At 39.8% G+C, this 15377-nt stretch overlaps 1 protein-coding gene across 1 annotated transcript; it reads right to left on the bottom strand.

Annotated features, from left to right (window-relative positions):
• Positions 1-658: 658 nt before the first annotated feature.
• On the bottom strand, positions 659-10024 carry MAGOH (mago homolog, exon junction complex subunit). The gene is made up of 5 exons (XM_081485260.1): positions 9868-10024; positions 6920-6978; positions 4680-4790; positions 2018-2100; positions 659-902 (listed from the first exon to the last, which is right to left on the bottom strand). Exons 1-5 carry the CDS (start codon positions 9953-9955, stop codon positions 803-805), a joined length of 441 nt encoding a protein of 146 aa, XP_081341386.1. The 5' UTR covers positions 9956-10024; the 3' UTR covers positions 659-802.
• Positions 10025-15377: the final 5353 nt, after the last annotated feature.

Here is a 15377-nt window from a genome sequence, read left to right as displayed (position 1 = left end):
AGCCCATGTGCCACAAGTACTAAGCCTGTGCCCTAGAGTTCGTTCTCCACAAGAAAAACCACCACAGTGAGAAGCCCAAGCAATACAAGAGTAGCTCCTGCTCTCTACAACTAGAGAAAAGCCCGAGCAGCAACAAAGACTAGCACAGCCAAAAATAAAAATAAAAAAACCAAAAAACCCTCCAACCTCAATTATACCTCAGTAAAACTAGATGAAAAAAAAAAGACCAAAATATCAACCATACCATTTTACTCCCTAAAAAATTAATACTTCATTAATACCAAATATCCAGTGTTTAAATTTTCTTACTGATGGCAATTCTACATTTCCTGAATCATGATGCAAACAGGATTCAAACATTGTATTATGTGATTATGTCTCTCAAATCTCCTTTAACATTCCCACTCCATCTCCATTTATGTTTGCAGCTTATTTTTTTTTTTGAAATCAGATCACTTACCCTGGAGTTTCCTCTGGTAATTGATTGGATTTCCACTGTTATTTTTTAGCATGTTTCTCTAATCTTTTACTTCCTATAAACCGGTAGTTATATGTACAGAGTTGATTAGATTTTTGGCAATACTTCACATAAGAAGCTAGTGTTAAAAAGTAATTTGAGACGAGTTCACATGTTCAGGTCTTTATAAAATAAAAAAAATTGCATTTTGTTATGTATTTATTAAAGACAATCATTTATAGTTTATAAAAAAAATATTGCCCTGATATACACAAAAATGTCTAGATAATGGTAATTAAAAGCAGCACTCCCACCCCACCCCTTGTGTCCACACCAATGTTCCATCTAGATTGGCTTAATCTTGAAGTGTAATCCAATAAGACTAAAGACCAAACACTTCAGGTCCTGGACAAGATAATAAAATACTCGTAAGCCTTCTGGATCCCTGTAATGCAAGAGGAAAAAAATGTTTAAAAAGCTGAAAACACTCAGCAAAAAATACCATTTAATAACCCAGATTATTTATGTACCAGGATATTCCTCATAAGAGGTATTTACAGAATGAAAACTTTGAAAACAACCAAATGTCCAAAAAGAAGAAAAAGTCTATATACATTAAAATGGAATATTAAGAAGTAATTTAAAATGTTAAGGTTTTTTTAAGAAGGAAATGCTCATATTAAGTAGAAAAAAATCATGATTACAGTAACAGACTGTTGATCTCAATTCATTTTTTGTGCTTTAAAAGACTGTATTTTTTAAAGCACAGGAAAAAGACAGAAGTATTTTAAGATTAATGGTTATCTAACTGATAATTTTATGTGTGATTTTCACCTTTCTACACTTCTGTATTTCCTATATTTTTTACAGTAAGCACGTATTACTTTCAGACTTAGGAAAACTTCCTTTTTAAGAGGTAGTACTAAGCAGGACCAAGAGACTCACTCAACCTTACTACAGCGTAACTGGGTAAGAACAAGGAGACTGTTCATAGGAAGACAACTATGCCCACCATGTACTAAAAGTGAACTATATCTAATCCCAAATCCTCAAAGCACAAGAGCCAAAGAGGCTGCCAAATTCTAACGATTCTTTGTGGCATACAGATTCATGTCTCAATAATTTACCCTGACAAAGATGAACTTTTAAATTTATAGTCTAAATGCTTTTAAGTTTCACTGAAGTCAGGCTTCAAGATGTGCAATCTGAATAACCAACACTGAGGAAGGTATCCAGACTCACTGATTCCATAGGTTATCTCCAGCAGTTGTTTTTTTGTGTTTTGGCCAGATTCTTAACCACTTTGGCTGCTCCTATGGCATTACTCTGTGGGTGTATCACTGAGAAGCGCTTACTGACGATTGACTAAAATACCAAAAGCAAAAGGAGCTAGCCCTCGAAAATAATTTGGAGTCTCTCTATTGAGGGGGACAAAGCTGGCAAAGTCTTAGATTTGCACCAGATTATTATCTTACCATAACAGTATCAATTTGATTATGGGTTTCATATCAGCGTGCTCAAAAACAGACATATCTGGATGTAAGGATCATGTGTACTTACTTGGATTGATTGACATCAATAAGGGAACCAATTTTTGATGTTGTGAAAGAAATGTGTTCGTCTCCAATGACAATTTCAAGCTCCTAGAAACATTGAAAGAAATATCAACCTGAATTGGTTTTTCATCAGTCACACAGGAGAAGCGTTCATCATCTTCCAAATCACATGAACTCTAATGCAGATGGCCACATTACCAAGACCAACCTGAGCCCTAAACTGTACTGAGTACTAGAAACAAAGAGATAAATGGTATGACATAAATACTGGTTTAGTCCTTGAGTAGCTTATACTCTTAGAAGTTGTGTCTGTGAGGCTCCAATTTGGAACAATTTACATTGTGTTCCATAAAGGAGTTTTCATTGTTAACAATGTGGAGTAACATGTATAAATCTGTTTTACAAATACCAAGAATTTAATTCTTAGGGGCAACATGGGACAAGGAAAGGAATTCCAGACCTTGAGTTAATCCCAGCTTTCTCACTTACTAGTTGTATGTCCTTAGGCCTGAATTTCTAAAGAAGGGAACAAGTACCACAATCTTAAAAAAAAAAAAAAAATCTATTGGGCAGGGAATAGGAGGGGGGGTCTATGGGATAGATCAGCAAAACCAAAGATTTCTGCCCTTGTGGAACTTATAACCTATTGAGTTCTACTTCTTTTCTTTTTAAAAAATATTTATTTAATTATTTGGCTGCGCTGGTCTTCATGCAGGATGTTTAGTTGAGGCATGTGGGATCTAGTTCCCTGAGCAGAGACCGAACCCGGGGTCCCCTGAATTGGGAGTATGGAGTGTTAGCCACTGGACCACAAGGGAAGTCCCCTGAGTTCTACTTCTTAACACTCAGACTTGAAATGTTAATATTTTGTTGTATTTGTGTCAGATTTCTTTTTCAAGAAATATTACAGTTTAGACCCACCTCCCACTCTATTCTTCCTGCATGCCCAGAAGTTGGAATGTATTCTTTCCATTCATGGTTTTAGATTAGATAGTATGTCTTTAAAATTTTACATAAATGATCATACTACATGTATATTTTTGCTCAACAAGGTGTTTTTTGTTGTTTTTTTAAAATTTGTTTTTATTGAGTTACATGAGGCTTCCCAAGTGGTGCTAGTGGTAAAGAATCCACTTGACAATGCAGGAGGCCTAAGAGATGGGGGTTCAGTCCCTGGGCTGGGAAGATCCCCTGGAGGAGGACATGCCAACCAACTCCAGTATTCTTGCTTGAAGAATCCCATGGACAGAGGAGCCTGGTGGCTACAGTCCATGGGGTCACAAAGAATAGGACACGACTGAGTGATTTAGCACATTGAGTTACACTGCAGTTTTTTGTTTTTGGCCACAGGGCATGGCTTGTGGGATCTTGGTAGTGAAAATGCCAAGTCCTAACCACTGATCACCAGGGAATCTCCATATTGAGTTAAAATTGGTTTGTAACATAAGTACAATATTCTATTTCTACTTCTGTATATACTTATACTGTGCTAACCACCAAAAATTTAAGTTTCTGTCACCATACAGTTGATTCCCTTTACAAGTTTTGCACACCCAGCCCCTTCCCTCTAATGACCACTATTCTGTTTTTTGTATCTATGTGATTCTAGTTGGTTTGTTAATTTATTTTGGTTTTTGTTTGTTTTCAACAAAGTTTTTGTATGTAGATCAAGTTCATTATTTTTAGATGCTTTAGAATATTCATCATCATGCATAAGGAAAACCAAACAAGACAATTTCAGACAATGATAAATGCTATGAAGACAAAAACCAGATCTCATTTAAGTGATAAGAAAAGGCATTTTAGATTAGATAGGCTCTTAAGACATCACTGAAGAAGTGACATTTGAAGACCTCAATAATAAAGACAGTCTCAAATAGAATGTTCCAGGCAATATGTAGCAGATGCAAAGGTTCTAAACTAAGAACCACCTAGGTGAATCTGAATAACAGAAATAAGACCAATGAGATTTAAACCCAGTGAGAGACGGTGAAAACGGTAGAAGGTAAGCTGGGAGTTCGGATTTTATTTTAAATGCGGTGGGAAGCCAGACTTTAAAATCAGTGGAATATATAAACAAATTTACATTTTAAAAGATAACTGTCACTTCAGGAAAGAAAAAATGGGCTGTACAGGACAAAAGAAGAGACAACGACATCAATTAGAAGCTGGAAGGTAGCATTAAAGTAGAAAGAAGAATCTTTCCTATTAATTCAGTCAAATATGACAGTGGCTTTTATTTTGTAATTACCACAGTTTTTTCAGAATAAATATCTAAGCCAGAAATTTAAACAGACTTAGTTGCTGGCATGACTTTCCATTACTTTGTTGACATGACTATGTTTTATTATTCTTGGTATCTTCACAATGTTTTGTCCGTAGTGGTTACTCAGGAAGAAACATGGGTAGCAAATACTCTGGAGAACCAGGGGGTGGACCGAAGAAGAAATTCAGGGCTAGGCTCCCGGTGGTCAGCAGCTCCACCTGCTGTCCCTGGTCCCCCATGTGGGCTTAGTGCTGCCTTAGACCAAGGTGCTGGTAACCTGCTCGGTGCAGGGCTCCAGAACACACAAACATACTGAGTACATTCAGTGTCATATGCAGAGCAGGAAGCCTTATCTTATTTGTAAGATTTCTGCATTGTGGGTAGTTGCTAAAACACTCACCTGCCGGCCCACTCGGTCAGGAGGAGGCCACAATGCATCATCCTCTTTGGTAATTTCACTGTCATCAATTATTCTCTTCAGTTCCTCCATCACACTTTTATGTACATAAGCCTGAAAGCAAGTTAAAAAAACAGAATTTAAATTGTATCTCTAAGCAGCATTCTGACTCAGATAGTGATGAAAGATTAAAAAAAAAAAAAGACTAATGAGAATTTATTTCTGGCACCTCTGTAAATGTGAAGACATTCCAGCTTGACTTCAGCATGCTAACAGGATGGCAGGGTCAGAAGTGTCCAATGACCACACCTCAATCCCACATCTAGTTGTTTTTGTTTCTTGGTACATCCTGTTCATATGGACCTACTCCTTGCCTACCTGCACACCTGAGCCCCAAAGAAAGATCTGTGAATAACTCAGGTTATTTTAAACTAAGTGACATGCTTCTGAAGAGCAGACACATTTTTACATTTTACATATTACTACACATTAAAACAAAAAGTGAGGATGCTGACATGTATGGGTTAGCATAATACTGATCGCTAATTAAATATTACAGTATGAAAATATACTATTAAAACATTTTCAAATGTGACAAAGCAGTTAAAAGAAAAGAATGGCTTTGATGAAGTTCAATGGTGTGCTAGAAATCACACCAAAATGGAGCACAGACTTGACAACGGCAGGCAGAGGTCTAAATTCCTGCTCAGTCTCTTACTAGGAAGAGTAACTTTGAACAAGCCCCATAATTAATATCTGGGTCTTCACTGTCTGATCTGTAAAGGATATGTAACACCACCCATCATAGAGGCTTACAATAGGGGTTAAAACAGGACTTCAGATATAATACCTAGTGTCATGACTAGAATCTAACATGCACTCAATGATGTTAAGTGCTTTCCCACACTCCCTTTTGCCTACTCAAATGAAAATTAAAAGAGCTCTATTGAGTGCTAGGTACCAGGGAATGAAGATGATACCACTCTAATAGAAAGTGAAGAGGAACTAAAGAGCCTCTTGATGAAGGTGAAAGAGGAGAGTGAAAAAGCTGGCTTAAAACTCAACATTCAAAACACTAAGATCATGGCATCCGGTCCCATCACTTCATGGCAAACAGATGGGGAACAAATAGAAACAGTAACAGACTTTATTTTCTTGGACTCCAAAATCACTACAGACAGTGACTGCAGCCATGAAGTTAAAAGACACTTGCTCCCTGGAAGAAAAGCTATGACAAACCTAGTTCAGTTCAGTCGCTCAGTCGTGTCCGACTCTTTGCAACCCCATGGACTGCAGCATGCCAGGCCTCCCTGTCCATCACCAGCTCCCAAACTTATGTCTACCCAAACTTATGTCCATTGAGTCGGTGATGCCATCCGTTGTCCCCTTCTCCTCCAGCCTAGACAGCATATTAAAAAGCAGAGATCACTTTGCTGACAAAGGTCCGTATAGACAAAGCTACATATTTTTTCAGTAGTTATATATGGATGAGAGACCTGAACTATAAAGAAGGCTGAGCGCCAAAGAATTGATGCTTTTGAACTGGGTGTTGGAGACTTGAGTCCCTTGGATAGCAAGGAGATCAAACCAGTCAATCATAAAGGAAATCAGTCCTGAATATTTATTGGCAAGACTGATCCTATAGCTGAAGTTCCAATACTTTGGCCACCTGATGTGAAGAGCCAACTCAATGGAAAAGATTCTGATGCTGGGAAAGATTGAGGGCAGGAGGAGAAGTGGGCAACAGAGGATGAGATAGTTACAAGGCAACACCAACTAAATGGACATGAGTTTGAGCAAACTCTGAGAGATACTGAAGGACAGGGAGGCCTGGTGTGCTGCAGTCCATGAGGTTGCAAAGTCAGATATAACTTAGCAACTGAACAACAACAACCAAGGAATATATCAAACACTAAGTTAGTGGTGGGTATGTTTTCTGTTTTTTCAGATGAAGCAACTGAGACTTACCAAGCTCAACCAGGCAATTTTCCCAAGGTCACATGGTTAGTAAAAGAGTCAAGGTTCAAAACCAAGATTTGCAAGACTTCAAATGATTACCAGTTATCGACTCATCACTGTTAAAGAAAAAATAAACTAAAAGATTTGAGAAAAACTTTAGAAGCCGTCTACAGACGCAATTATACTTTCCTATTCTTTATCTTTCAATATTACTCCCAGAAAGAATAAAGACAGGACACAAGGCTAAATGGTAGTGAATGAAAGGCCCTCAGAAGATTCATTACCTCTTTTCTGATCATGACATCATTTTTGTAATTGCTGTTGTTGGCATATCTCAATTTCCCTGTGAGGGACAAAAAACAAATTCAATATATAATAAAAACATAAAGAAAGCGTCATTAGCCTACCAAGACTATCAGCTATTGCTTAAAATGTATCCTAACTTTCCCTTCAAAGTGTCTAATAGTTTTAGTAGTCACACCTCTGGTGTTTCAACAATACTAGTCTTTTCTGTTTTTCACTTTAGGTTTTGGCGGACAAAAAAATGTCACCTGCCTTATCAGTAAACAAAGCATGTTGCAGCCATTAACCCATCAGCCACTGCAGCCACACCACCCCCAGCCCCTCCCTATGGGTGCACTCTGAGGGGATTCAAGATGTTGAAAACAGGATACAAAGGAATGATTTCAATGAGCCTAGCATCTTCCCATACAAAGAAAAATGATAACTTCATTAACTTTAGATGTCTAGTATTTGATTAACAGTAACCTTTAGATGTTCTACCTGTTTTTCCTTAGTTTGTTTTTTCAGTTTTTTTTCCCTCTAAAACCTCCTATATATCCTGGCTCATCCCTCACCTCTTTGGAATAATTCCTCAAAGCTATCTGACAACCTATCTCCCAGGCTTAAGTCCCCAGTGTTTCCACTGAATAAAACAATTCTCAAACTTTAAGTTATGTATTTTTTTCCCCAGTGAACACCGTTAAATAACCTTCTAGCCAAAAATACAGCTGACAATGAATTACAATTCTTGCAAAAGGCAGTTCAGGTGTGATAAAAGAACAGACTCTTTTGTGACTGGCAAATCATATCTGGCAGATTAATGTCCTCAGCTGAAAATAGTGATTGATAACCTACCTGCACACAGGGCCTTCAGAGGCTCAAAAGAATTGTGAAAGTTTCTGAAAACTATAAAATGGTTTTTACATATATTAACATATGACTGAAACACTGATCTATTCCTTTTCTAAATATGATAGAAAAGCTGTGGTTTTATTATTGAGCATTTTTGGTATATAAGGCCCTCTGTGACGCTGTTCATCAAACAGGCCTATTTGGGTATATATGGTGGATATGAAGAAGATAAAAGGAAATGGAGATAATTTTTTCCCTATAGAAGGCACACTAAAAAGAGTCAAAATAACTGATGCCTTACTGCACTGTGTCTCTGCCTCAAGTCTCTCTCCATTCAGTTCATTCTCCATAGAGTGGACAGAGTGAAACAGTAACAGATGGATCCAATTGGGTCACTCTAATATTGACATTTTAATACTGACAACGGCTCCCCACTACCTTCTTGATAAAGTCCAAAATCCTCAATGTGGCTTCCTGCTAAGCCGAACCCATTTCCAGCCTCACTTCTACAACAGGACTCTCACATAGAGCTGGAGTTAATCAAAATACGGTTCACCCTTAAACGACGTAGGGGTTAGGGGCACCCACCCTCTACACAGTCAAAAATCTGAGTATAACTTAAGAGTCAGCCAGCCTTCTGCATCTGTGGCTTCTCAGTATCAACAGTTCTCCATCCTCAATTCAACCAACTGTGGATCAGGTAGTACCACAGTATTTATTAGTATTACTAAAAAAATTCTGTGTATAAATGGACACATGCCATTCAAACCTGTGTTGTTCCAGGGTCAACTAACTGTTTTGGTTTCTGCCTGAAACATCCCACGCACCTTTTGGGTTTTCAGCCTCTTTGCTGTTAATGCTGTCCAAAATGTTGTTCTTGACCCATCTAACCAACTCCTACACATTACTAAAGACTCATACTCTCCACCCAGGTCATCTTATGCAGGAAGCCTTCTTTGACTCGAAGGCTAGGTTAGGTGCCTTCCTTCCGCTCCCAGAGTCTTTTCTGTTTCTTTCTACAACACCTTATGCTGTCTTGTCATTGTTAACAAAACTTTCTCCACAATTTGGGCTTGTCAGTTCATTCGTGGGGTCCCAAAGAGTCGGGACACGACTTAGCAACTGAACTACAAGAAGTTCACCTTTGTGCCTCCATTTAGTGGAAGTTTTCTGTCATCTTTCATTCCTTTTCCTTCACCATATTGGTCCCTCACCAAATAGTATCAATTGGCAAAGTCCTATTGGTTCTGCCTCCAACCATATCGTAAATCCTTCTCTACTTTTACTATCACTCTAGTTCCAACCAACATCCTTTTTCTCTTAACAATTGTAACCATCTCCTATTAAGTAGTTTTCATTCTTGCCCATTCTGCACCTAATAATTACAATACTTTCTCAAGAATAGATTACACCTCTGCTTAAAACTTTCCAACTGCTTCCTGTTGTACTTAGAAAAAAAAAATCCAAACTCACCAAGACTATATAGTGTGGCCCCTGCCTACCTAATTGACATCATCTCCTACTATTCTCCCCAGAGTTCACTACTCTTCAGCCACAATGGCCACCTGAAACATGCCTAGCTCATCTCTGCCTAGAATGTTCTTTTCCCGAGCTGGCTCCTTCTTTGTCAATCAGAGCTCAGCTCAAACATCGGCTCTTCAGCGAGTTCTTCAATGGCTACCCTTCCTAAAAGCGGCCCATCAGCAATTGTTCCATCATTTTATTTTCTGATCACTCATCACTATCTGGGATATTTTTTGTTTACGATCTCCCAGCACAAGAATACAAGCTCCACGAGAAAGAAAGCCTGTTTATCGTTCACTCCTACACCCCAGATTGTGTAAGTGAGACTAGCACAGGTAGGAGCTCAAGAAAGGTTTGTTGAATAAAGCAATATGGTCAAAATCGTCACTAAACAGAAGCCCCGGCACACGCACAGAAAGAATCAGCGGGGCGGCCAAGGATCGTTCCTTCCAAATCGGCGCCTCACAGCCATCGGTCCCTTCCTCTAGTTCTTACATTCCGGATCCCCGGCCTCTCCACTCGCCCGCCCCCAGGCCTAGCCCTGGCTCCCGGGGAGCCGGGAGGCTTCTCTCACCGTCGGGCCGGAACTCAAATTCCAGGAATTCGTGGCCGAATTTGCCCTTGTGCCCCACGTAGTAACGCAGGTAAAAGTCACTCTCCATGGCTCGCAAAACGGAGACAAGACCGAACTTGAAGAGTAAACCACACCGCCACTAAATGCGCCCCACACTGACGTTTACGGCGGCGCGAGGAAGTGACGTTAAGAAACGTCATCGCGCGTCGCGGAGCGACCCCTCTCTTTTCCCACTTCCGGAGATGGGACCAGGCGACTTCTCCCCTCCAGGCGGAGTAAAGCCCCTTTCCCCCGGAGGCGGAGTCGGTTCAGCCTCGCCCCCTCGGCCTGCGACTAGAAGAGCCTGAGGGTTGTTCGTCAGTGTCCCTTTGGGGCTTGAGGCCCAGGCTCCAGTTTCAATTAGGATACCCAACTGTGTGAGTCGGAATAGGCCCTTCACCGTCTCTGAACCTAGGTCGTCCCATCAGTAAAATAGGGTTAAAGGACCCGACCTCTTGGGAGAACGCGGCGCGGCGCGTATCTAACGTTGACTCCGACTGCACTCTGCTGTTTAAAAATCAGTTCAAGAAACTTCTCAGCGACGCTTTCCCTAAATCCACAGAGGAGCTTGCCTTTTTTTTTTTTTGGCAACTAACTCTCCCGCACTTATTCTCCATTTTATCTCTTTCTACCTCACTTTTTCCCCTTTCTGCCTCACTGGTCTCTAGATGAGGTGTTGTGAGTAGGAGTTAAGTTTTGAATGTTTGATCTCCCACTCCGCCCGTGCAATTGAATCGCCTCGAACGGAGCATCTAAAAAATACTGGTTCCTGGGCCCCATTACAAACCAATTCAGTGAAAATCTTCCACAGTGGACCTGTGTGTTGGTGTTTTATTTTTTCTCTGCAGTTTGAATCAGGACTATGAACTACTGTCCAGGAAGCTCTTGTCTTTTCAGGCCTAAGTGGTTGACTGCGAATGTTTTCTCGGCTATGGAAAATTTTTTCCTCCTTGATTAGGCCAAGGATAACCAAACTCTCATTAGAAACCTGCTTTAGCTCGTCTAAGTTCCAGCCAGATGGAAAACGGAATTGGTTCTAGAGACAGTGCTGAAATGGCATCATTTTGAGGGCCTGGGAGAGTCAGACACCACTGAGCACGCGTGACTATAACACTGTTCTGTCTTCAGGCTACTGGTCCCTGAATCTCATTCCCAATCTTGCCGTTACTACTTTCTCCCTGAAAAAGTACTGATAACAGAATGAAGAGTGGGTGCTGGGGCGGGGGGTGGGGGTGAGGGGAATGTCACTGGAGATTTGTATTAAAATAATCCCTCGTGTGACAGTGGTTCACTGTGACCAAAGGTGAACTGATTGAACTTTTTGGACCTCAGGTTTCTTACCTTTAAAATGAGCATAATAATGTTACACATCTGGCAGAACTGTTGCAGGGATAAGAAACAATGTCTTGGAAATTGAAAAATACTTTTCAAACTCCAAATTGCTATAAGGCATCTTATTAAAAAAACACTAGATGTAGGTGTTAACAAGGGACTTGTATAAAAAAGATAAGGGAATCAATAAATGTCAGCCCCTAGGCTGAGTGTGTTTACAAGTGCTCTTTCTTTGAATTCTCACAACAGTCTTGAGGTGGTAGTTAGAGTTAAGTATTTAGAGACATTGGGTAATTACCACAGAGTTATTTTCCAAGAGTGAAATTATAAAAATTATAACGTAATTGATGAATCTGGGCATCTGGAGATATGGCAAATATCAAAAAGTGATGAGAAAATTTAAAGGACACCCAACTTCAATCAAGCTGTAAGGTAATTTAGGGGTATGAAGCCACATAGTAAAGTATAGCTGAAAGAGCATGGTCTATGTGTCTGATGTGTCTGAAGTTAGCATAATTTACTGAGCATCTACTGTGTGTGATGTGCTGGGAATACAGTAATGGCAGTCAAGGAGCATACAAGCAATTATAATGTAGGCATCAAATTTACAAATAGGGGAAACAAAGAATACTGTGGAAGCTCATGCGGTGGCTCCTAATCCAGTCTAGGGGACTAAGTTAAGTCTTCCTGAAGAAAATGTTCCAGACAGAGGGCCCAGAACTTTTTGGTTATAATACAGAAAAAAAGTTGAGAATATAGTAATGAGGTTGGAGAAGAGGTACAAGACTAATCACGAAGGACCTTATAACCCATGTTAAGGAGTTTGGGTTAAAACCCAAGGCTATTAGATTTAAATGCAAGGAAAACAGATGAAGGGCTTTAAGCGGGAAAGTGGAAAGGGGTGTTGGTGACAAGACCTATTGCATTCTAGAAAGATCACTCTGTCTGCAATGTTGTAGACTGGATTGTAAAATGGAAAGATTAGAAGAATGAAACTCACAGACAATGGAGATTAAGATGAAGCCAGAAAGGTAGGGGGAAAATCAGGAGTATGGTATAATGGAAACCAAAATAATTTTAAGATAGGAGGGCCAACAGTGTTATATGCTGCTTCTAGGTCAAGGAAGAAAAGGATTGAAAGTATTTCCAAGGTTTATAATTAAGGAGATCCTGGGTCACCTTGGTAAAAACAACCTCACTGGCATGGGAGTGAGAGGCAGAGCAGAAGTATTCGAATGCAAGTAGGCAAAATTTGTTGTGGAAGCACAGAGTTACCTAACCTTACAAGTTAGGTCTGAATCTGAGAGAACAGAGAAGGCTTCCAAAGCAGAGTACTTGGGACAAATAGGAGTTAAGCCAGATGAAAAGAGAAAGAGAAGAAAAATTCAGGCAGAGAACACCACATGTGCTACATGTATTTTGGGGGCACTAAACATAACTGTTGACTTTGGGCAGTGTCTTCATTCTTTTTCTCATCTCTAAAATAGGAATGATAATATTGAGAGTCTTTATCTCACAAGATTGCTCACTCCCCACTCATTAAAGCATCACAGTACTTTCAGATTTAATAAAAGGAATTTAATCTCTCTCTAGAAACAGTGCACCGAGTTTACAAGTGTCCACATTTGGTTTTTAGTTCACCAAGGTGATGGCAGTACAGCTAGTGAGATGCAGCACATCACCCCTTGCCTCTGGAAGAGAAACCAGGTTGCATAGGGGACTGAGTAAAAGCTAAGGGAACTCAGAAGGACAAGACAAAAAGCAGAAATGGTTAGTGATCCAACATTCTAACATGCCTGTTACAACAAATATGATCATTTAGGGGTGTTCAGGGAAGACAAACAAGGAAAATTCATTTGGGTACAATGGGATGGAGTCTGCAAACCAATACTTCACCTCACACCAACAACAGCTTGTATAGAACAAAATGCGCTTTAAAACACACAGTTTGTACAGATATTTTGTCTTGTAATTTTTGTAAAAAAGTATCAAAACCTTCATGTCTTTATATATATATATATACACACACACACATATACAGGTGGCTTTTTAAAATTACTTTTTATAGCACAAAGTATTTGCAAATGTGAGGATTTCTGCTGATTCTCAACTATGCACATGGTGCATAGACTGAATGAACAAAGCTTCCTGATTTCTTATGTTAACTGAAAATGTGAAGCTGTTAATTCCTCCACCTCAAGGTTCTCCACATCCTGAAAATCCTCAATACCCTAAAAATAGTGGAAAATTTCGATACTCTTCTTGCATTGCCAGGAAAAGAAATGATTTACTCTGAAGCATTGAACTGATAACTCGTTTCTGTTTTGTGAAATGATGAGTGTGTAGCAGGATTGAGGGAGTGGAGTAGAGAGGCTCACATTCCTGTGCTCTCTCCCCATTCCTTCCAGAATCTAACTGGATAGTGCTGGGGGGTCCCCTGTGCGGACACCATGTCTTCCAAAAATTTCCAGTTTTCTTTTTCACGGTTGAGAGAGTCCCAGAGGCTCTTGACAACATGGAATGCTTCTGTGAAAATCCCACCACCCTCATATCAGTCTTCATTGACCATGTCAAAAAAACTCTGACACAAATATATGAAAAGCAGTCACTATTTTCCTTTGGCCACAGGAAAGCTTGAGGGTAAAGACTGTCATGTCTGCAAAGTGCTCGCAACACATCCTGATCAATTTTCCGTGATGTACTTGGTGCCTTACACACAATAAATGACCAAGAAAATTTGATTAATTGAATCAGAAATTAAATAGAAGTATTCTATAAAGTGCTTACATTGAATGTATCTTTCCATCCAGCCTCATTTCTTGCTAAGTCTCCCTTGAGCCTTTTGCTCATTACAAATTACATTCAGTTCCTTAGAATTCTCATGCTGTTTCATGCTTCTGTGTCTCAGTTCAGTGTGTCCTCTGCCTGAAGCAGCCTGGACACCCCTACTTCATTTCTGAGACTTAGCTTAGGTCTACTTTTCCTACAATGCCATTCTTGACCCCATTCTTTATCTCCTCAGGTAGAAATGACCTCTCTCTCCTTTGTAATCTAATAGTACTCAAAAAAAACACAACACCCTACTTCTTTTTTTGTTTGTTTCCACATATGTCTTCCTCTAATTGCTACTGTGAGTTCCAATCAGGACAGAAAGCATTTGATTGAGGTGTACATCTGCAGTACCTGGCACTTAGTTGGTACCTAGCAAATAGTTTCAGTGGATGAATATACATATTGCAATCATACAGACAGCTGGAGGGATGGATCATACTTATTGCTATAAATTTAAATCCAATCTCATTCTGAGGTTACAGTTTACTTCAATCTGTTTTATAATCACGCTCTCAAGAGTAAATAAACAAAATTTTAGTTTCCTCTGTTTCTGGAAGACCATTTCTGCCAGGGCCGTCAAAATTCCACCAGAAAGATAGGCCCTAAGATAGGCAGCAGTTTTGACAGTGTTCAGGCAGCCCAAAGTAGTCTCCTGGAAAAGGAAAGAGAGGAAAAGGGCTTGGACTAGTTTCTTTTATATACATATAAAAATGTCTGATAAATTGTCTACCCTTTGGGCCTTATCTCTAAACGCCCTTCCAGCTCTATAGTCCAATGACTCTGTGATCCATTATTGGCTGTAGATATAGGATGACGCAGGGGCAAAAGGCAACAGAAGTGCAACTACACCTCAAAATGCCTCCAAGAATAGGGAACGATGGACCTGACTCCTCAGACTTCATCTTATTTACCGCCATCCAACACATGAGTATTCCACAGTTTGGGTTTGTTTGTTTTTTTTGTAGGTTGCTCCCATAACAGCCTCTTCCAAACCACAGTTGTAGTATAGTCAGGAAACATGGGCAGAGGAGCCTGGCGGGCCACAGTCCATGGCGCTGCAAAGAGTCGGACATGACTGAGCGACTCAGCACATAGGTTCTTACGTCACAGGAAACATGGATGTTTCCCAGAAAGTTGTGTTTCATCATCATTTTGAGATTTCAGGCTGAACCATCCTGACCCCACTCATTCTTCTTTTCTTCAAAGGCTAGGATCTGACTGAAAGTTTATAAACTATGCGTTAGTCACTATTATCATTTCCCTGGAAATTCTGTTTCTTTGGAGGCAGGTTACAGGGAAAGTTGCTT

The sequence above is a fragment of the Giraffa tippelskirchi genome, chromosome 5 (assembly GCF_054371585.1).
Source record: "Giraffa tippelskirchi isolate mGirTip1 chromosome 5, T2T-mGirTip1v1.2.pri, whole genome shotgun sequence".
In the NCBI taxonomy this organism is placed as follows: Eukaryota; Metazoa; Chordata; class Mammalia; order Artiodactyla; family Giraffidae; genus Giraffa; species Giraffa tippelskirchi.
This window is presented reverse-complemented; position numbering and strand designations above follow the sequence as displayed.

Coding starts and splice junctions, on each gene's coding strand:
- MAGOH (XM_081485260.1), bottom strand. CDS start 9,955: ATGGAGAGTGACTTTTACCTGCGTTACTACGTGGGGCACAAGGGCAAA. Junction 2,101..4,679: donor CTGACCGAGTGGGCCGGCAG/GTGAGTGTTTTA, acceptor CAATGTTTCTAG/GAGCTTGAAATTGTCATTGG. Junction 903..2,017: donor ATTGATGTCAATCAATCCAA/GTAAGTACACAT, acceptor CTTGCATTACAG/GGATCCAGAAGGCTTACGAG.